Source organism: Pistacia vera, unplaced genomic scaffold (assembly GCF_008641045.1).
Source record: "Pistacia vera cultivar Batoury unplaced genomic scaffold, PisVer_v2 Contig1071, whole genome shotgun sequence".
NCBI classification, from domain to species: Eukaryota; Viridiplantae; Streptophyta; class Magnoliopsida; order Sapindales; family Anacardiaceae; genus Pistacia; species Pistacia vera.
Window position 1 is genome coordinate 245,092 of NW_022195106.1, and position 22,050 is coordinate 267,141.

The 22,050-nt window shown below is 33.1% G+C and overlaps 1 protein-coding gene across 1 annotated transcript; it reads left to right on the top strand.

The window, feature by feature from the left end:
* Positions 1 to 13,751: 13,751 nt before the first annotated feature.
* Positions 13,752 to 15,562, top strand: LOC116132065 (NAC transcription factor 25-like). The gene is made up of 3 exons (XM_031417744.1): positions 13,752 to 13,899; positions 14,339 to 14,679; positions 14,789 to 15,562. Exons 1-3 carry the CDS (start codon positions 13,752 to 13,754, stop codon positions 15,560 to 15,562), a joined length of 1,263 nt encoding a protein of 420 aa, XP_031273604.1.
* Positions 15,563 to 22,050: the final 6,488 nt, after the last annotated feature.

Here is a 22,050-nt window from a genome sequence, read left to right on the forward strand (position 1 = left end):
TTGATTGAAATCAAAGTTTGCTTGACTTCTTTTGGTTCTTAAAGACTAAAGAGGATCTAGCAAATCCCTCTTTAGTTCGTTAGAGTTATCTTCGTGTAGACTATATTGGTTCGATCCTACACTTGGGTCGGTAGCGAAATCCGTTCAGAGACAAACTTGGAGGAGCCTCCAAATGTGCGTATGATTTCTTAAACTTTAAACTAATTTTTCTGCAGATTCTATTATTATGTATAAACTGTAATTTTTGTGCCCTGATCTTGGTTCTAAGGAACGATCTAGCATGTAAACTGCCATAGATGATCGTTTCCTAACATTTGTTTGGTAGATTACCACACTATTCTACTCATTAAGTTTTTGGTTGTGCTTGCTTTCCTTACTTAAGGGATTTCAATACTCACAAGTTTAGCCTTCATTCTTGTAAATGTGTTTTTATAGGATATAGTTGGTTCACAAGGGTTACAAGAGTATGAATTCTAATGGTAAAGTCTATATAACTCCTAATGTTAGATTTAATGAACTAAAGTTTCCTTACGCTCACAATTTTGATCATTTTGTCTCCTCTTTTGCACATATAGCTTTCCCTAAACAAATATTTCTAGTTTTCCTTTTATTTCCGTCAAACACAACTCCAAGTCAACTGATGCAACTCCTCCAGCTACAGTTCCTCCAGCAGTAACTTGTACTCTGCACGGTCCACCATCATCAGTTCGTAAGAATACTTCTACTACACAATCTGTTGTTCCTTTTGCTTCATCAACTTCCTCACATACACAATCTCTACAGTCATCCTCACAAAATTTAGAATCACCTTTACTATCTTCACATATGTCTCCTTTAAGTTCAAATTCAACTTCATCAAACATAACATTTCCTTTTCTTGCTCCCACAAACAATCTACCATCTTGTCATTTAGAAGTTGATTTAACATCACCTCAATTTTTATCTTCATCTTCTCCAACACTGATCCTTCATTATCATTCTGCCATCTTCAAGTTGATTTTTCTCCATCACAATTTACTCATAAGACTCAAAATACTTCAACTCTTGCAAATACTCATTCTATGCTCACTAGAGCCAAAGCTACTCAAACTAAAACTGCTCTTGTCACTTCCCAAGTCTCATATGTTCAGACTGAACCTTCTTCAGTAAGGGAAGCCTTAAGAAGGGAGGAATGGAAAGAGGCAATGCAGACTAAATTTGTTGCCTTAGTGAAGAATAATACTTAGACTCTTGACCCTATGAATGTTGACCTAAATGTTGTTGGTAATAAGTGGGTCTTTTAAAACTAAGTTTAATGCAAATGGTTGCTTTTAGAAATATAAAGTCAAGCTTGTAGCCAAAAGGTTTCAACAAACCTGGACTGGATTATTTTGAAACCTTTAGTCTAGTTATAATGCCTTACATTAGGATTATACTTACCCTTGCAGTTACACATGGTTGGGATATTCAGCAAATAGATGTTAACAATGCATTCCTAAATGGTACTTTGAGTGAGATAGTCTTTATGCATCAACATTTAGTGTATATTAGTGTATGCCCTAGAAACCATTCGTGTTGTCAGTTTCAGAGCATTTTGTCTTGTATCTATATATCATAAATAATAGATGAAAGAGTTCTTCAATTCATATATATAAATTGCTTCCTTTATTCAGTCATGCATTTAAAATAAAGTACATATATGAATTGTCCAGATGATTCATTTAATCGGTAAATGAATTATCAAAAGGGTTCCCTACGGAAGCAATATAATTTGGGCAAGTATATTGCATAGTAGGCATATTGGATGCTTCCAAAAGATATCATGAGTTGATATAAGTACGGATGACGATGATAGTCATGTCACTGGGGCATTGGTATGGATTGGTGGTTGGTGAACTGTTTTTTCGAACGTGATTGAATAACGACAAATCACTTGGAAAAGCATGTAGTCAATGATTTATCGTTTGGTTATATAAGTGCACAATGTAGTTATTTGACCTGAGACATTGTAGTCGGATCCGATACGGATGCGTATGGTTCATACGCTGTATAAGTATGAGACTAGTCATGTTTCGTATGATAAAGCCTATTTGGTCATGCGTTGTTCATATGCGAAAACGAACAATGGTCAAGAAGGGATCCATTGACTCGGAAATATAGGATTAGGAGTACCACTGACTCCATCTGGATTCGAGTTCCTGGTCGAACGTTGATAAATGTCAGAAATCAAAATCTCTGGCCAGAGTCTATTATTAGTCATACAAAAGCAAGTTTGTGATGATGAGTTCCAGACATATTGATCGACGATTCGGTAGAAGATCGAGTTTAGGATTTTGACATTCCATGAATCCATGCTCGATCAGGATATATCAATGGAGGGACTTTATCTGTATGGTACATATGATCTAAAATGGGTTCGATGAAGTATTTCTTCATCGTGGTTTAAGGACTATGGCATATTGCTAGATGTTTACCATAGTCGTTAGACCTCCGGACAGATTTTTGGATTCATCCAGAACTGGCTCACGGCTAATCCACGGTGGACCTACATGGTCACACCAATAGCCTTGAGAAGTTAGAGAAGGATAAGAGAGAGAAATGATTATCCGAAGAGGGCTAGCACCTTCCGAGGGTAATAACGGGATTTCTATAGTAATAGTTACATAGACATTGTTTGTGACATTTTAAGGGTTAAATGTCAAGCAATAATTAATTATATTTAATTATTATATCTTAAAGCGTATTAATGAGATGAACGAATAACCTTTAATAGTTAAAAGGCAAAAGGGTAATTTATGTTTGTTATATGTAACTAGTTTATTTTACATGGGCCCTTGAATATATTGATTATTCAAAGGGTAAAATAATATATTCGTGGGCTCCTTTAAAATAAGTTTATTGGGGCATAGAAATGAAAACAACTAATACAAAAATGGCCCATGTATATATAAATGCAAATGGTTGCATTTTAGCTTATTATCACTTTGTTCACTCAAAAGCAAACTAAAATCTCTCCCCGTAAGGCACGGCCACTCTCTTACTCTCTCAAGGTGGTGTTAAAGGTGTAGGTCTCAACTCTTTGAGTCTTGACTTCATCAACCTTAAGCAAAGGAGAAGTATAAGTTTCTTACACTTTGTTTGAAATTTTTGAGTCCTATGCATCCAACCTTTCTGCTTTCATTCTTCATTTTTGCCACTCTTCATGCATGTTGTTCTTTCATCAACTTGCAGGTTTTGAAAATCCTCATTTCCTTGCTCATGTGTGCAAGCTTATAAAGCTCTTTATGGGCTTAAACAGCCCCAAGAGCTTGTGTATGAAAAATTGAAGCAAGCTCTCTTGGCCAAAGGATTTAGAAGTATGTTTTTGATACTAGTCTTATCACCATCAAGCATGATAGTTATATGATCTACATTCTCATATAGTAGATGATATACTGATCATAGAGGTCATACTCTTTCATTCATGAGTTGGTACAAACTTAAATGATCAATTCAGCTTAAAAGCTCTTGGCTCAATTCTTTACTTTCTTGGAATTGAAGCCACAAGAACAGATCAAGGTCATCACCTCAAACAAACCAAATATGTTGCTGATCTGCTTGTAAACAAAAATGTCAAATGCAAATGCTTCTCTACACCTATGGCAGTTGGTACTAACTTTTCTCAACTAATAGTGCTACTTTCGAGGATCCAAGCTATGTTTATTGTGTTTATTTTGGTCTCAACCTATTCAATGGAGCTCAAGAAATAGAAAGTTGTTGCCTTATCCTCCACAGAACAGAGTATAACACTCTTGCTTATACAGCAACTGAAATTGCTTGGTTAAAAGCATGTTCTCTGAATTAGGGATAACTTTAAACACCTTTCCTATCATATGGTGTGATAATGTTAGTGTAGAGCATTGGCATTAAATCCTGTTTTCCATGCTAGGACTAACATATTGAAATTGATGTTCATTTCATTAGGGATCAGTGTATTGAAAAAAAGCTTGTGTTCAATATGTCCCTTCTAAGTTATAGATTCCAGCTATTCTTACTAAGGCCTTATCCATTGCTCAATTCCATTTTGAAAAAAAGCTTAATGTGGTAATGGTGAATGTTTCCTGAGTAGTTGTGAAGTGTTGTTGGTTTGTCTGTTACTGAGCAGTTGAAGAAAAGCTTAATTTGGTAATGGTGAATGTTCCCTAAGCATTTTGAAGTGTGTTGGTTTGTCTGTTACTGAGCGTTTAAAGAAAAGCTTAATTTGGTAATGGTCAATGTTTCCTGAGCGTTGTGAAGTGTGCTAGTTTGTTTGTTATTGAGCAGTTGTGCAATGTTCTAGCTAATATGAAGAGTGATTGTGTAGATGCAAAAAATCTACCGTCATAAAATAGGGTGTGATCCCGTGAGGTTGAGGTCACTGACAATCCGTTAGACCTGCACACATGAAGGCAACGTGAAGCTCCGAAACACCGAGGTGGTGTTTGCCGTAGGCACTCCGACGCTCAAGTCAGCAAGGCTGAAGAGATTTAATAAGAATTAAGAGAAGAAGAATTACCAGGAGTCTTGTCGGAGGCTAGGACTACGTGGAGGCGTCGTTTCTTGGGAGCAAGAACTTAGAACAAATGATGGTTTTGAGTGGTGTAGATTGACTGTGAGAGATTGCCTCCTTAATGAGAGGGCAAGCCTCTATTTTTATAGTGAACCTAAGGGTTGGAATCCATGAGGACATTGAGTCCTCTTTTGGGAGATAATCCCTATCATAAAAGAGATAGATTTCTTAACCTTATCAGATTAAGTTTAATAGTTTAAATAAGAGTTGGAATCTTAGTAGACATTAGCCCTATTTTGGGAGATAATCCCTATCATGAAAGATGATTTCTTGACCTTATCAATCAAGTTTAATAGTTTAAATAAGTTGGAACTTAGTAGGACACTAAGTCCTATTTTGGAGATAATCCCTATCATGAAAGAGATATGATTTCTTGACCCTTATCAGATCAAGTTTAATAGTTTGAGTAAGATTTGAAATCTTAGTAAAGAGGAAATAGAATATAGATCTGATTTCCTTTATACTCTGTTGCAGGCTAATGGGCTGAAACACAGTTTAGCTTAACTTATAGGAAGCCCGACTCATAGAGTGGTAGGTCGCAAAGTGTTTTAAGCATGGCCCAATCGGTTGGGTTGAGGCCTTGGGCCGTGACATGTTTATTTCGTTATTGGGCCCCGTCAAGCCCAAGACGATTTTTGGCCCTAACAATTGTCGTAATGGTACTAAGCAATTATGCAGTGTGCAGTTGTGTAATTTAAATCTTTGCTTCTACTTAATCACTCTTGAAGTAAAAAGCTACTGAGTAATCAGTCTTTTGATGCAAGCTTGGTTGTTGAATGATTAAGTAGTTTTCTCTGTACTACACAGAAGATAAGTTTGAGTTGGAATATAAGTCAAATGCTGATATCTAGTAAAGTTCAGATTTTGTTGAAGTGGTTTTGATGCAAGCTTGATTGTGAAATGATTAATTAGTTTTCTCTATACTACACAAGAAGATAAGTTTGAGTTGGAATCTAGTCAAATGCTGAATATGACTAAATTTCATATTGTTAAGCGTGGTTTTGATGCAAGCTTGATTGTTGAAATGATTAAGTGTTTCTCTCATACTGCACAAGAAGATAAGTTTGAGTTGGAATCTAAGTGCAAATGCTGATATCTGACTAATAGTTTAGATTGTAAAGTGTGGTTCTTTTTAGTGCTTCCAGTAGTTACATATTAGTGCTAATTGGTGCACAACTGTTCCATTTTTTTTTTTTTAATTACGTTAAAGAGCCAATTTATTAGATTTTTTTTTTTATATCTAAAATGCATCTTTAGTTAGAATATGAGATGCTGAGAATTCATTCTATTTTTTTCGCTGGAAATTCAATCTTTTGGTTATTGCCCTGCTTGGTTCAAGCAAGCCGTCAAACAAAGTTCCTTTTTAGCAGTAATGGTCCCAAGCTATCAACGTTGTTCAAAAGTTCCCTTTTTGGTTTAAGGGGAATGTGGACTAGAGTGTTAGTTTCCAAAGCTGCAAGGTTATGGAATTCCTGTTTGATTTAAGGGGCAATATGGGCCAGATGTTAGTTTCCAAAGCTATAGAGTTTGTTTGTAATTTTGTTAAGTGATGTCGTTTTGACTCTCTTGTATAGTTGCTAAACCAGTTGGCTACAACTACTACTTTACCATTTGTTGTCTTAAATACAAAATGTAATTTGTATTCCTCATTCTCAATCAATCCAATTACGATATTCTTAACCATTTCTTCATTTCTCTCATGTAACTAGAGCTCCTTTTCATCATTCCTCTTAGTTTCACAAATTCCTTGTAATATATTTTGCCCTAAATGTGGAATTTAGTTGAACCATGTAAATAATTCTGAATAAATTTGAAATTAAAACCATAGAATATCATATTTGTCAAACTTATGACTTGTGTGTGCACACGCACACTAGCTACCAGACTTGTGTCTTAGCTTTTTTTGTATCGAGTGTGTGCACATGTTTGTGTTTGTACACTCGCTTCAAATATTTGCAACCCAACATGAGTTGCATGTTTGATAAAGTGCAAAGATATTTGTTTATCTTTGTTGCTATCTTTTTAAGTGGTCCTAGGGAATAAAGTGATTTTCCTGATTTGTTTTGTGTGTACAAACCAAAGAAAAAATATTTCCTATTTGGACAAACATGGGTCCCCCTTGTTGGCTGACATGACACAACAGCGTTGAGCAAGAAACCCTACATTATATAATTCCCTTTCTTGCGTGTATAATCTAATCTTTTGATCTTTTATTCTTCCTAGTACTCTGAAATTTCCTTAGAGTATATTTCCTCCAATGTTCATGTTCATTTCATTTTGTGCCAAAACCTCACCATATCATTCATTGTATTGTGGCTTTGGAACATGGTTCCTTTGCTGATACTAGTGCGTGGCATCATTGCTTGAACTTGGGCAGTTCACAAGCTGTTCCCGGTGTGAAGAAGGTCCAAGGAGTTTCAACACATTAGGTTCAGAGTGTGGTGCTAAGTGTAAAGTTGAACAGGAGTTTTTTTCCTGTATCTTAGACAACTTTGAACATTGTCTCGTAATGTGTTTTAAACTTAGTGGATGCTTCGATCTGGACAAGGTCTCATGGATATAGGTTAAAGAGTGGATTTTAGCTGAACCATGTATATGGTTATTTCTTTACTTATGCACTTGTTGATGTATGTTCAATTTGAAATCTCTTAATCAACTGGTAGAAAATTTTCGCTGCACTTAAAAATTGGTAACCAACACCAAAGTAGTTAACCAACCTACAACAACCAACACGAAAGAGAAAAAATAGAAACAAAGAGAAAAATATTCATAATATGCTTTTATTATTTATGATTAATTGTTGCTCATATTTTTCCCAATAGTAATAGGTATGAGAGAATTGTGGTTTTGATCTGCAAGTGATTGATTTCTTCAGCGCAAAAACATTGTTGATAGTCACGTGCTATCGGTGATGGGTAAGGACAGTCATTAGTAGTGTTGCAATTCTGCGAAATTGGAACTCTCCTTGCTTCTACATGTATTTCTTTCCACTCCAAACCAACTAACATTTCACCATTAATATAACTTAAGGATTAAATACTGTATATAATTAATTATTTGATAAATACAATACATATTAGGTTGCATCAAACACTTAATAAACACTAATAATATTACTAATATTATATACTGTATAAAATATACATATGAAAATTCTCCAATGTAGACATCTAAAGCTTTAACATGCAGATCAAAGGTGAGCATCTAGTCATTCACTTTTGATTGTATGGTTTGTGATGTGAGTCACTAGCACTCACCTTTAGTCCACATGTTAAAAATTCTAGGTTCGCATTAGAGAATGACATATATTTATACACACACATACTACAATGAAAACTATTACATACTTAAAAATAAGTATAAATATAAGGATTTAGCAAAAATTTCTCTTATTATATGTAATTGTGTAATTAAAAAGGAGGAAGAAGAAATTACCAATTGCAAAGATGAGTAATGCAAGAAGACCAAATGGGAGAAATTCTTTTCATAGTGAATCTGTTGATATTTGTTGATTACTGAGTTTAGTTATTTTTTTGATAAGATATTTCCATATTTATGTTGTGTGAAGTCATGATCCAGAAAAAAAGTTGAGAATACTACTAAATAATAGTTTATTAATGTTAGATTACATAATATCTAAAGATATAGAAATGCATCCAATGAACTTAAATCTACAAGCAAAATGTATATTCCCCCAACTTTTTTTTATTTTTTTTAATTTAATGTTGAGATATATTCTAACTAAATACAATCTAAACTCTAATATTTATTAAGTTTGCAACAAATATAGATTTAATGACTTAATCCTCATGAGGTATGATATAATAACAAAAGATCTTTGAGGTTTCAGAAAACAAAAAAAAAAAAATCTCACTGCCGTAAAATTATAGGTGTTAAAATAAACAGTATATACATTAAAAGGTAAATTAGTCAGAAACTATATTTAAAAAATTTATTTTACAATTTATTTTGTGGAATGCTAGAGTTAACTATTAAATTTCATTTAATCCACTTTAAAATCTTCATATGACGGAATTAATCAAGGTCTAAAGTAGCACAATGATATCTCAATAACACATGGAATGACAAGTTAATTATAATTTAACCAAATAATAATGTTTAATTATCTCACTATAATATCATTACATGTTACCAATTATCATTTCATGACAGAATTAATATTACCATTATGGTTGTATTGTGTTATGGATAAAAATACACATTGACATCAACACCACCAATCAAAATGAGCAGTTAGTCTCATCAACTAAAGTTCAACAAGAGCTAAAGGACAAAATAACATTAGTTGTCAAAACCAAACCGACTCAAGCTGTTATTAAGAGCATTTATATCAATCATATCCTATTTTAAGATAAGGACTAGGTAGGGGTCCTCACGTGTGCCCACAACTTGGAAAATCACTCATTACATTGAGCTTAAAGGTATAAATATGTACCTCTCTTCATGGAATAGGGAGCTGGGCATATGAGAGCTAGGCATACATTTGAGCTTTCAACCATTATTTTTCTCTATAAACAAAGCATTACTTCACCTTTGTATACCTTACAGGCAATATCAGAAAAATAGTCAGAGAAAAAAAAATAATAGTGGATGTAGGATTTGCTTCAAACATCTGAACTACTATAAAAATCTCTCTTGTCAATCTTTTATTTATGTTTCTTCAAACATATATAATCTCAGCACCATAATCAACTCTCATAATCATCTCATGTATAATTTTTAAGAATATCTTAGCACTTTGCACGTACAAAGTCACCGGTGTCAAAATCAAGCGTCAATAGTTTGGCGTTACAGAAAGAGCAAGATTCACATCAGCTCTCCACGTTTTTCCAACAAGTCTCAACTTCTTTCAGCAAGTTTTGACTTCTTATCAAATTTCAGCTTCTTTTTCTAAAATCACGTTATCAGATGTAAAAATTTGAGCAAGATAAAGTCTGAATCTAGAGAAGCCACAAACATAAGAACTGTAGCCCTTCAAGTTAGATTTTGGATGGTCTAAGAATCATCCAAATTCGAGGTCTACAGCTCAAGTTATCGTCAAAATACTGAAGCTTTTTCCAAATCAGAGCTTTCAGATCACGCGCATCAGAGTTCTCAGATCGCACGCATTAGAGATCTCAAATCACATGCTTCGGAGCTCTCTGATCACATGCTTTAGAACTCTCAAGTTCTCAGATCAAGCTTCGCGCTTTCAAATCGAACTTCTTGCGCTCTCAGATAGAGCTCATTATGCTCTCAAAACAAGCTCCTTGTGCTCTTAGATCGAGCTCTTTATGCTCTCTGATCGAGCTCATAAGATCTCACTCATCAGCTTGCGATTGTGTGCTTCTGAGCACCCAGATCATGCTTTCGAAAGCCTACATCATGCTTTCGAGAACCCAGATTGCGTGCCTTCGAGTGCCCAGATCGCGCTTCCAAGCACTCAAATTGTTAAGATCCTTCAAATCTTATGTTCTTAGATCAAGCCCTGCACTTTCTGATCGAACTTCTTGTGTTCTCAAATCAAGCCCTGCGCTTTCTGATTGAACTCATTGTGTTCTTAGATCAAGCCTTGCACTTTCTAATCAAACTTCTTGTGTTCTCAGATCAAGCCCTGCGATTTCTGTCTCTAACTTTTTGTGTTCTCAGATCAAGCCTAGGCTTTCTGATCGAACTCCTTATGCTCTCAAACGCAAAGAGTTCTCAAGCTCTCAGAGCATAAAGAGCTCTCTAGTTCTCAGATCAAAGCTCTCTATGCTCTCTAATTGAGCTCATAAGCTCACTCATTTGCTTAAGATCGCGCAATCCAGATCAAGCTCCTTATCTCGAGATCATGAACCTCAGATCGTTCAGATCACATGCCTCAAGCTCTCAAATTGAGCCTCTATCAGATTGCAATCAACTCTGAGCTCTAAGATTGTGAACAACCTCAGATTATGTTCTCAGCTCTCCAATTATGATCAATTCTTAGTTCTCAGATTGCAATCAACTACTAGCATAAAAAAAAGCATAGAAAACTTAAAACGGCCCCAAAACATGCCAAAATAGTGGATTTTGGCCTTGAAAACAAACCAACAAGGTTAACCGGTTGCCACGACATAGAGCTTGAAATGAGCTTGCTGTTGACTTCTTACAAGTTCCAAAAATCCTCTCGAATGAAAAGTTATGGTTGTTTTAATTTGGCATGTCTGTTTAGGACCTCTGAACTACACATTTGGGCTTCTAACGCTCAGCTCTCTCTAGGGATTTATCTTCTAGATGTTTTATGTCAGCGATTAGATTGTGATCAGCTCCCAGTTCTCAAATCCCAATCAGCTCTCAGCTATCAGGGTGCTCTTAACTCTTAGAGCGCAATCCTAGCTCTCAAATCATTATAGTAGATCAAGATCTCAGTACCCAATCACACCAAGTGTAATTTGAGCTCTTCAGTTCGAGACTGCAACCAATAGTGCAACAGCCATTCAAATCAAAGACATGAGTTTTTGAAGCATGATTATGCACTCCAAAAACTGGAGGGGCTTCTATTATGGATAAAAATACACACTGACATTAGCACCACCAATCAAAATGAGCTGTCAGTCCCACCAATTAAAGTTCAACACGAATTAAAAGACAAAATAACATTAGTTGTTAAAACAAACCAACCTAAGCTGTTATTAAGAGCATTTATATCAATTATATTCCATTTTAAGATAAGGATTATGGAGGGGTCTCCACGTGTCCCCACAACTTGCAAAAACACTAATTACATTGAGCTCAAAGGTATAAATAGGCACCTCTATTCCAAGAAGAGGAGCTGGGCATATGAGAGCTAGGCATACATTTGAGCTTTCAACCATTATTTTTCTCTGTAAACAAGGCGTTACTTCACCTTTGTATGCCTTATAGGCAATATCAGAAAAATAGCAGAGAATAAAAAAATAACAATGGATGTAGGATTTGCTTCAAGCATCTGAACCATTATAAAATCTCTCTTGTCAATCTTTTATTTATGTTTCTTCAAACATATATCATCTCAGCACCATAATCAACTCTCATAATCATCTCACGTGTAGTTTCTAAAAATCTCTTAGCACTTTGCACGTGCAAAGTCGTTGATGTCAAAATCAAGCATCAACATATTGTATTGTATATATTGTGGAATTAGTATACGAACAATTTCTGGTGTTTTTCTAACATAATTTATCTCTACTTGTGTTGTAGAAATACTCATATCCCAACATGAGCGATATTAAAGTATGACAATGACTATACCGATGCGTACATAACATCAAACTAGTGTTAGGAGCCACACACGATGATTCAGCGTGCATGACATCAATGCTTAGGCCAATTCCAATTACAAATATTTAATAAAGTAATGCTACACCCACAACCTCTTCTCACAAACTTTCTCTCACAATCCCGATGTGACAGCTCGCAACTAGTCAGCTGCAATTTATTAGGTGAGACCCATTATGAGCTAACCAATTGCAAGCTAGCACGTCAGGAAGTTTGTGAGAAGAGGTGTTGTGGGTGTAGTATTTTCCTATTTAATATGTACATATATGTCTCTTTCCTACAATATATATTTTGTACTCTTAACAAAGTTGTAATGAATAAACCACTACCAGGTGGCCCTAATGGTAAAAGAGCAAAGACATGGTCTCCCAAGTTCGAGTCCCCTTAATAGTAAAAGAGTAAGAGGAAGATCTAACATGGCCTCCCAAGTTTGAATCCTCACGGTTGCTAATAGGGGTGGCCAAAGTTCGAGTCTCCATGGTTGCTAATAGGGATGGTCACTGAAGCTCTTACTTGGCCGATAGTTCCAGGGTTCTAGATGATTAGTTGAGGTGCATGTAAGTTAGTATGTTCGAGTCCCCATAGTTGCTAATAGGGATGGCCACTGGAGCTCTTACCCGATCGGTAGTTCTAAGGTTTCGAGGGATTAGTTGAGGTATGCCAGAGCCAGCCTAATGGGTAGGTAAGTGATGTACCTGCTCAGGGCCCCAAAAAAATAGGGCCAAAAGGGGCCCAAATTTTTTATAAATTTTTTTTGAATATCTATTCTTGAGACAACCCTAAGGTATGTGCACGATTAGTTCGAACACCCATTATCATTAAAAAAAAAAAAAAAAAAAAAAAAAAAAAAAAAAAAAAAAAAAAAAAATTGTTGTAATGAGTATCAGTTCTAATGGACGGACCTACATATTGATGAGTAAGGGCTGGTAACCCCATTTGGTTTTATTTTTCATTTTGACTACCCTGTATTTGTATTGAAATTTTTAGATTTTACCCCACTGATTTTCTTTCCCTCTATTTTCTATTATATTATTCTGAATTTGTCCCCTTTAAAATTAATTTATGGGTCCGTCCGTGCCATTTGCCATTGTTATTTACGAAGGAAAAAGAGATCTTGGGTTAACTAGGAGCAGAAGGCAAGCCACGTATTCTGTAACCAAAAAAAAAAAAAAAAAAAAAAAAAAACAATGGAAAACAGTGATTCCATTGTTTTTTCATTTAAACTCAGCTAAGAAGTAATAGTTGAATATTGAAGAGGATGGTTAGTTTTAGCCCTATGCTGACTTGGCAGCAGTTAGATATCTCACAACGAACTCCGGAAATTAAGGCGTGAATTTAGGTGATTAGTTTTTAGTTAACTGTCTTTCCCTCCAAAACGTTATCAATATAATCTGAATAATTCTTCGAATTGTTTGACAAACGCTTTCTCATTGCACCAGAGATTTGATCATAGCTCTAATTCAGAAAAACAAAATTTCACAAGAATATTTTCTGAAATATCAGTTCACTTCTTCAGAATTCATGGAATATCATATCAAGAAAGACATGAACAGATTAAGGGAGGTGAAAATAATTGAAAAAAGGAAAAGAAACTGAAATTCCTTCTCCAGGAAGAATCAATGAATTATCAATATGTGGGAATGGTAGAGCCTTCGTTTATGATAGATGTTTATAACAAAATAGAAAATATATTATGGAAGAAAATGATTAAAAAAATTAATTTAAATTTATATATACTTTCAGAAATAATAGGGTACTTATATTTGTAAACCAAATAGAATTCCTAAAATAAATGGAAATGCAACTCCTAATTAACTAATTAGAAGATAAAAGATATATATATCAACAAAACTTAACAATAATCTTCCTCTTTGTTTAATTAATTGAAAGTTGAACCAGAAACATGGCATTCCCATCCGGGTATAGGTTCAACCCAACTGACGAAGAACTGGTGGTCGACTACCTGAAGAACAAAATCTTTAAGAATGCTTTGCCTTGCAACATCATTCAAGAAATTAATCTTTATGATTATCATCCTCAACAATTATACAGTTCGTCTTCTTTAATTAGTTTAATCTTTCCTTTTTCAAGTTTCTCTTCATTAATTTTTGTTATCTTTTCATGGGTTTAATTCTTTTTTTCCTTTTCAAGTTGATTTTTTTCTGTTTTTGAGCATTATTAGAACATGAAAATTTAATTAAAAAAAAAAAAAAAAGAATTCAAAACCGCTTCTCTTCTTTAATTTCATAAATCTACTGTTTAAAATTCGTAATTATTGTATGTTACATCTTTGAGTTTTTCATTAGAATTAATTTGTCGCATAAAAAGAATATTATTTTCTAATCGCTCTTTTTCTTTGATTTTCTTTGACTACTATAGCTCTCTAAGTAAACTGTTTTTTTATTTCTCTCTTAGCAATCCAACAAATTCTTCATGGCTTAAATTAATGATATTTATGTTTTATTATATATATAAATTCTGTGAATGCAGATTCGCACAAGAAGGAAGGGGGTAAGTTCATGTACTTCTTCACTCCAAGGGACCGGAAGTACCCACATGGAAACCGGCCAAAACGACAGGCCGTCGACGGATTTTGGAAGGCTACTGGGGTTGATCATCCGGTTACAGTAAACAATATCAAAGTAGCAAGCAAGAGATCCCTGGTCTATTATAATGGCAGCAATAAAAATTCAACAAAGACTAACTGGATCATGTATGAATATGTAATGGATCAACATAGCACTCCAGCTGCAAGTAAACCGACTTACAGCAAAAAAAGTCAGGCAGCCGCTTCGAGATCAAATGCCACTCCTGATGACAGCAACATGAAGGTAAATTATCGTTCTTTGATTTGGTCTAATTATTGAGATTTGTTCAAGTCAAGTATCCCAACCCGTATGTAATAATATAAATATTGCTTATTTTTTATTTTTTGGGCAGTTGGACGATTGGGTTTTGTGCAAGGTCTACTTGAAGAATCACAAATCAAAGAACAAGAATCAAGCAGCTAGTAGCAGTGGTGCTAGCTCTATTAGCGCGGAGCCTCAAATGCAAGGAAATGATGGGGGCAATTTGCAGCATAATCTTGATTCCGCAATCTCAGTGGCCTCAATGATGCAAAGAGCTCATCACAATGCTGGTGGTTATCAAAACTTTGCACCATTCCTGCAAGGAACTGATCATCATCATCAATACAATTTGCAGAGTTATGGTGGTCCTATCAACGTCTTGCCTCCATTGCAGATAAGACATCATAATTTTGGTTCAACTAGAGCTGCACAGCCAATGGACGCAACTAATTATCATAACGTTAGCTCTACAAACTTTGTTCCCTGGACACAAACTCAATACAATGGGCAACATTATGTTGGTTCCATAGGCATTTCGCCTTCGATTCAACCAAACGAGTGCAATGCCGCAAATTACGTTGGTTCAACCTGTGCGGCGTCTGCATTGCAAGGAGCTAATGGATGTGATGCCACGGATAGTGTTGATTCTACCAATTTTGTGCCGGATAATGTTTTTGGTACGCCTAGCTCTGCGCCTCCAATGCTAAGAATAAATCAATGCGATGTGGGAGATAATAATAGTTCCATCAACTCTGAGCCTTCTGTTACTGATTTTGATATTGATCCTAATCTTTATCTCCAGCCACAAGATCCTAATCTTTATCTTCCTTGGCTTGATGGAACGAAACCAGATAGTCCTAATTAAGTAGTGTGCAAAACTTAGAGTCATTAGTCTTCTTCTAGTTGTTGTTGTTTTTATTAAACTTACATTTTCGTTTAATTAATTCAAATTGTTACTATAATTAGTTCTATATATTTTTTTTTCTATTTTAAAATGAAAAATTATTGTTTTAATTTTATTTTAAAGAGCTTCTTCTTCTACCAAAAACGTCGGCTTCTTGTCACATTAAGCTCGTCATAGCAAGAACTTTAATATAAGAAGCATTAATATAAAACATCAATGGCAATGAACAACAGGGAATCGAAAAGAAAATGCGCGATGGAAACCCAAAAAAAATACAAGTTGGGAGAGAGCAATTATGTATTGTAGAAACCTTCGATTTTCATGGCAAGTTTATGAAATATGATAGACGACTTTACAAATTTAAGGGTAAATTTTATGAATTAAAAAAATTAATCAAGATTTAACTTATAATTAATGCCCCCATTTACTTGGAGAGAAAAATAATCTAGAATATGTTAACTCCGTAATTATAGGTTATTTGAGTTGTAAACGAAATACAACTCCTAAGCTGAATAGAAAAATGCCAAAAAAACACTGAATTAATTTGTCGAGAAATAATTTATACATAAACAAAGCTTGAGTAGTTTTTCAACATCAATTCTTTCAAGGCTTTAGTAGTTTTTCAATATCAATTCTTCAGATTAACATGGAGAATTTTAATTTCCTGGCTGCAAGGAATTTCATATTCCCACCAGGGTATAGATTCTACCCAACTGACGAGGAGTTGGTTGTTCATTACTTGAGCAACAAAGTCTGAACAATGCTTTGCCTTACAACAATATTGTAGAACATAATCTTTATGATTATCATCCTCAAGAACTATACGGTTTATCTTCTTTAATCGAATTATCTTTCCTTTTTTTATTTATTTGGTTTCTCTTCATTAATTTTGTTTTATCTTTTCATGGGTTTAAACTGTTTCTCCTTTTTAGTTTTAATTCTTCTTTTGTGCTTTGTTATTCAATATATCTAAATTGTTCATCTTGTCTTATCTTTCTCAGTTTAATTTTCTTTTGCCTGGATCCTTAGGGTTTCTTTCCGTTTAGGAAGTATGTTTAATAGTTCATTCTTGTTAGGTTTATCTCAAACAAAAAAAACAAAAAAACAAAAAAACAAAAAAATTACAAGAGCGCTCCTCTTTAACTAAACCCTAACTTGGTTTCTAAAACCCTGACTTGGCTTCTATGAGGTTTCAATGCAAATTCATGTTGCCGGTTCTGGTAGCTCTGCGCCTCATAGTACAAAGAACTGATGATCCATGCATTGTGGCCACCTCTAAGCCTGTTCTTGATCATTATGTATCAGTCTTTCCTGGTTTTGATGAGTGGCATCCTCCTAATTTTCCTGGTTTTGAAGAAAAGAAACTAGATAGTCATAAGAATAATGTTATGTGCACTAATAAAAAACCATACAACTCAAGTACTAACTGACGTGACAGACCTCTCTTATTACTACGTCAGTTCCCCTCGAAAACTGAAAAAGAAAAATTTCAAAATTTCAATTGTTAATACTTAGATTAGTATAATTTGGTTAATGTACATAGCATTACTCTTCTCCATAATAATTTCAACTATTAATATATTATTTAGAAACACGACATTAATACATATCTGAATTAATAATACGAGGCTAATAATAATTATCTCTTAGAATCCTTCGTAATTCGTATACCTATATTCCATTAACAATTATATTTATTAAAAAAAAAAAAAAACTCATAAAATCCTATTAATTAAGTTTTTTATTTACACCATTTTTTCTCAATTTCTTAATTAAAGATTAAGAAGAGTTAGAATTAGGGTTTATAATTAAGAATTAAAGGTTAAAAATTAAAACAAAAATATAAAGATAAAGTATAAGCATATTTGAAAGTTATTATGTTATTTATAGAGATTTTTATTAAGGTTAAAATTATCAATTTGATGGAAGCAAAAACTCACTTCCCCTTAACCATTATTGGGTGGCCTGATGGTAAAAATAGTAAAAAAAATTATATGAGCTTTTAAGTTCAAGTCTCCAAGTATCAATAAGAGTAGTCATTTGAGCTCTTATCCGATCAAAAATTTCAATACCCTGAAAGATTAGTTGAGATGTGTGTAAATTAGCCCAAACATTCCTATAATATAAAAAATAAAAATAAAAACCTTACTTCCCCTTTTAAATTGAAGAGAGTTTGAATGATAAAATATGTGGGAGTAAACAATCAAATACTGTTTATTTTTTATTTGTCTACCAATTGGGCCCATCCAAGCCCAATCTCGTTGTTGGGAATTTCATGTTAAGGATTATATATCTTTTTTTAAATTTATTTATTTTTCTATTATTTACAATATAGAATGATTTAATTCTAATTTAACCATAACTTGATCTTGACTGAGTCCAACAACTCAGAGGCTTCTAGGACCTGCTTTTTATTCTTTACTTATAAGTCAAATTGATGGCCCAAAAGGGAAACCAACATCATTTAAAATTTGAAAATTTTCAATTGAATAATAATTAAAATAAACACCAACTATGTCTATCACCATTATATTAAGACCATCATTTCCTTTTAAAATGATTATCAAAATGCATAAACTTTAAAGATCTCACCATGTGTATAATTGTAAAAGCATGCACATAAACTTATACGCACAAAATATTTTAAATATGGTATTAATTAAAAGTTTGATTGAAACTTTACTTAATGCTAATTTTAACTATTAGTGTCGGTGATAGATAATTAACTGGAATTAATAAGCGCTTGTTTGGTTAGGTTTATTTATTGGCTAAATAAGTTTATATGTTGTTCGGTTGTATTTTTTTTTTTTTAGTTAGGTATATGAGGTATCCAAGTCGATATTAGAGTCTGTTTAATCATCAAGACTCTAAGAAACACCTGACAAGCCCTATGAACTAAAATAATTGTATAAGTGTGGTAAGTATCTCTTCTAGACTCGAACACAAGACTTTTTAGATATACCTAATTTCAATNTTTTTTTTTTAAGGTATATGAGATATCTAAGCAGATATTAGAGTCTTTTTAATCTTCAAGACTCTAAGAAACACCTTATAAGCCCTATGAACTAAAGTAATTGTACAAATGTGATAAGTATCTCTTTTAGACTCGATCACAAGACTCTTTGGGTATACCTAATCTAAGTGGTTAATGGGTTTGTCATCCGATCACATAGGGAGGGATTTGTTCAATTGTATTTCAAACGTGTTTATATAAGATTTTAAATAAACTATTTCGCAACTTATTGGAGAAGCTTCGTTCCATAAGTTCCTTTCGAGCTTATTTAGAGTGTTGAAATTTCATAAATATCCCTATTTGATTTTATAAATTAGACTTAATTTACTCTTGTATGTTAAAGCCTTTTTTGGTAAAATAATATGAGAAAACTCTTTACGTCTTCTTAACTAAACAACTATTAAAGTTTTCACCAATGCTCTTTTTCAATAAGCTCTACTTAACAATGTTATACAAAGGGACCCTAAATATAGTTGAATTTTTAATGATAGTAATAAACATTTATATTTTCTTTAAATTTAGACTTGTATCTCCTAAATATTAAAAATATAACATTTTTTTATGTTACTTAACAATAGTAAACTATTTTTTTTTTTTTTAAGGTAATTGAGGTATCCAATCTAATCATCAGGATCACAGAATACCTTACAAGCCTAACAGACTAAGATAATTGTATAAATGTGGTAGATACCTCTTTTATGACTTGAACACAAGACTCTTTGAATATAGCTAACTCTAATGACTAAAGGGTTTGTCGTCTAGCAACAAAAGAAGAGATGACAATGACAAACTATTTATTGTAACTATAACCAATAAACATGATTGAATTATATGAGATTGGGACATTGAAATTAATTGATATTAATGAATGAGACATTGTATACTTAATTTGATTAATTGATAATAATAGTTTAAAATACCTAAAATTACGGAGACTGGTTTAATTAAGTAATGATTAATAATTAATTAATAATAGTAAATATTAAGTAAGTGAATGAACACAGAATCTGCTTTGACTCGTTATCTAGTTGTGTCAACTAACGTGGATGATTTTGGATACAATTTGAGATAAAATAACAATTCTTATTTTAGAAATAATGACATAAATCTCCTTCAGATTTGATTAAATAACAAAAATAACTCCCCTATGTGAATGTTTTATTAACTCGAAGATGTAAAATATATGTTCTAACAGTTTAATAATATTAGGAAAATATTTATTTCGAAAATCTCAAAGAATTTTTGCTATTACGTAAAACCTCAAGGGCGTTAGTGTCTATTCAACTTTTTTTTTTTTTAATTTATATATTAATTGTAAGAGTTTATTTCATTTTCTGGTGTGAGATTGCTTACAATACTCATCCACTTCGGTATAAAATACATCCGTGTAATTATTGAAAATTCCAATAAAAATAGCAAAAATCTCTTTATAAAATTATCAAAAACTTTTTATAAGGGTTATAATAAGCTCTTAACAAAGTGGATGATTTTAATATTAAGTAATCTTGAGGGAAAAATAAAATAAACTATTAATATAATGTTAATAATAAACCACCATTAGGTGACTGAGGGGGCGATAGAGACTATTGGATATATTATTTAAGAGGTTTTGAATTCAATTCCACTAGATTACTAATAGGGCTGGTCAACTTCAAGGCCTCAGGAGAGCAACCGAGGGGTGGCCATAGGATAATTTACCCTGATAGTTAACTTCAAAGCCTCGGGAGAGCAATCGAAAGGTGTCTGCTTAAGGGTTTATCCAGTCGTTAACTTTAGGATCTTATAAGAGCAGTCGAAGTGTGCGTAAACTGACTCAAACACCCTCGGTCACCAACCAGTAGGAAATCTCACCAACTCCATGATGACGAAAGTGAGAGTCATCTGGGTTTAGGTGAGATCAAAAGGAATTCACAATTGCGTGGAACTAATAAAAACATAAAAATCTACCAAACAAATGAAGATAAAGATAAAATAAAGTTAGTTCAATAGTGGCAAGATTTAGGCACTTGCTCCCTTTTCCAATCTTAGGTCACCGTCTCACCAACTTCTTCTCATTTTCTTTTCTTTTTCTTTTTATTTTGGACCTGATTGGGATTATCTACTTCAACACCCTTTATTTATTTTTATTTATTTTATATGGGAATATCCACTCCAACATCTTTTGCTTACATTTAATATGCACACTTCATCTTCTTAAAATGGAAAATAAAAATAAAATTCTCTTATTAACTAGAAGTATAGTTATTCACATACTTTAATTAATATTTTTATGATATAGTTAAGGGTAAGTACAACAAACCCCTTGTGCTTATCCCGAAATAAAAACCCCACTTTCACAATGGGATATTATCACTAGGAGTCTAGGATGACATAATTTTTTAAAAAATTATGTCATAGATGACGCAAGTTTCGGAAACAATATATAAAGACACTTAAATGGTGTTTGTATAAGGAGTTATGTTACACATTCTAACATATGTTCTATAATTTTTTTTTATTATTATTAGACAAAGGGTGGTCCATCGGAGATATTTAGATCAATTTACATACATCTTAACTAATCTCTTAGAACTTTAAAATTATAGACCAGTAAAAGCCTCCGTGGCTAGTAAAAGCCTCCGTGGCTATCCCTTGTCTTTTACCATTAGACCACCCAGTGGTAGTTAAAAGGTATTCCATAATTGTTATACTAAATGATGTATCATGTTATATCATTTACAAAATCATTACTTAGGATAAAAAAATTGTGTAACATTATTCTTGTAGAAAGAGTAATGTTGCTTATCTTAAGATTTAAAGGATAATACTAAGCTTGGAAACTCTTCTCACTAACTTTTTCTTACAAACGCAATGTAGCAATTCTCAATGGATCCTGCCTGACCAATTACGAGTTAACCAATTGCGAGTTGTTACGTCGTATTTGTGAAAGAAAATTAGTAAGAAGGTTTATCAGCCCATCTTTATTGTATTTTAAATTTCTTATTGCAAATGATGTAACATTTTATCTAGCTATTATCATATCATTTACCAAACTGTTCTTGAAAAATTAAAGTTAGGGGATTAGTAAGTTTTATTTAAAACTAAAGGGTGTTCATATATTGTAGGGAAATTGCAGGGGGTTAGTAAAGTATCCCTAAATTTTGAGAACCAAAAATTAACAAAACTGATTACCATACACAAACACAAACTAAAGAAATCTAAAAATGAAAATAAAAATAAGTTGGTACATAGTAGTAATAAAAAGTTAAGAAGAGTGAGAAATATAATACAAATACAAAAATAGAGTGGATTGAATACAAAACTAAAGAAAGATTAATTTCAATAACGAACAAAAACAATGGAATTCAAAATTAGATTAAGTAAGAAAGTGAACACATACCAAATTGGTTATCTTAATCTAACTTAATTAAAACGTTAAATAGATCATTCAAAAGTA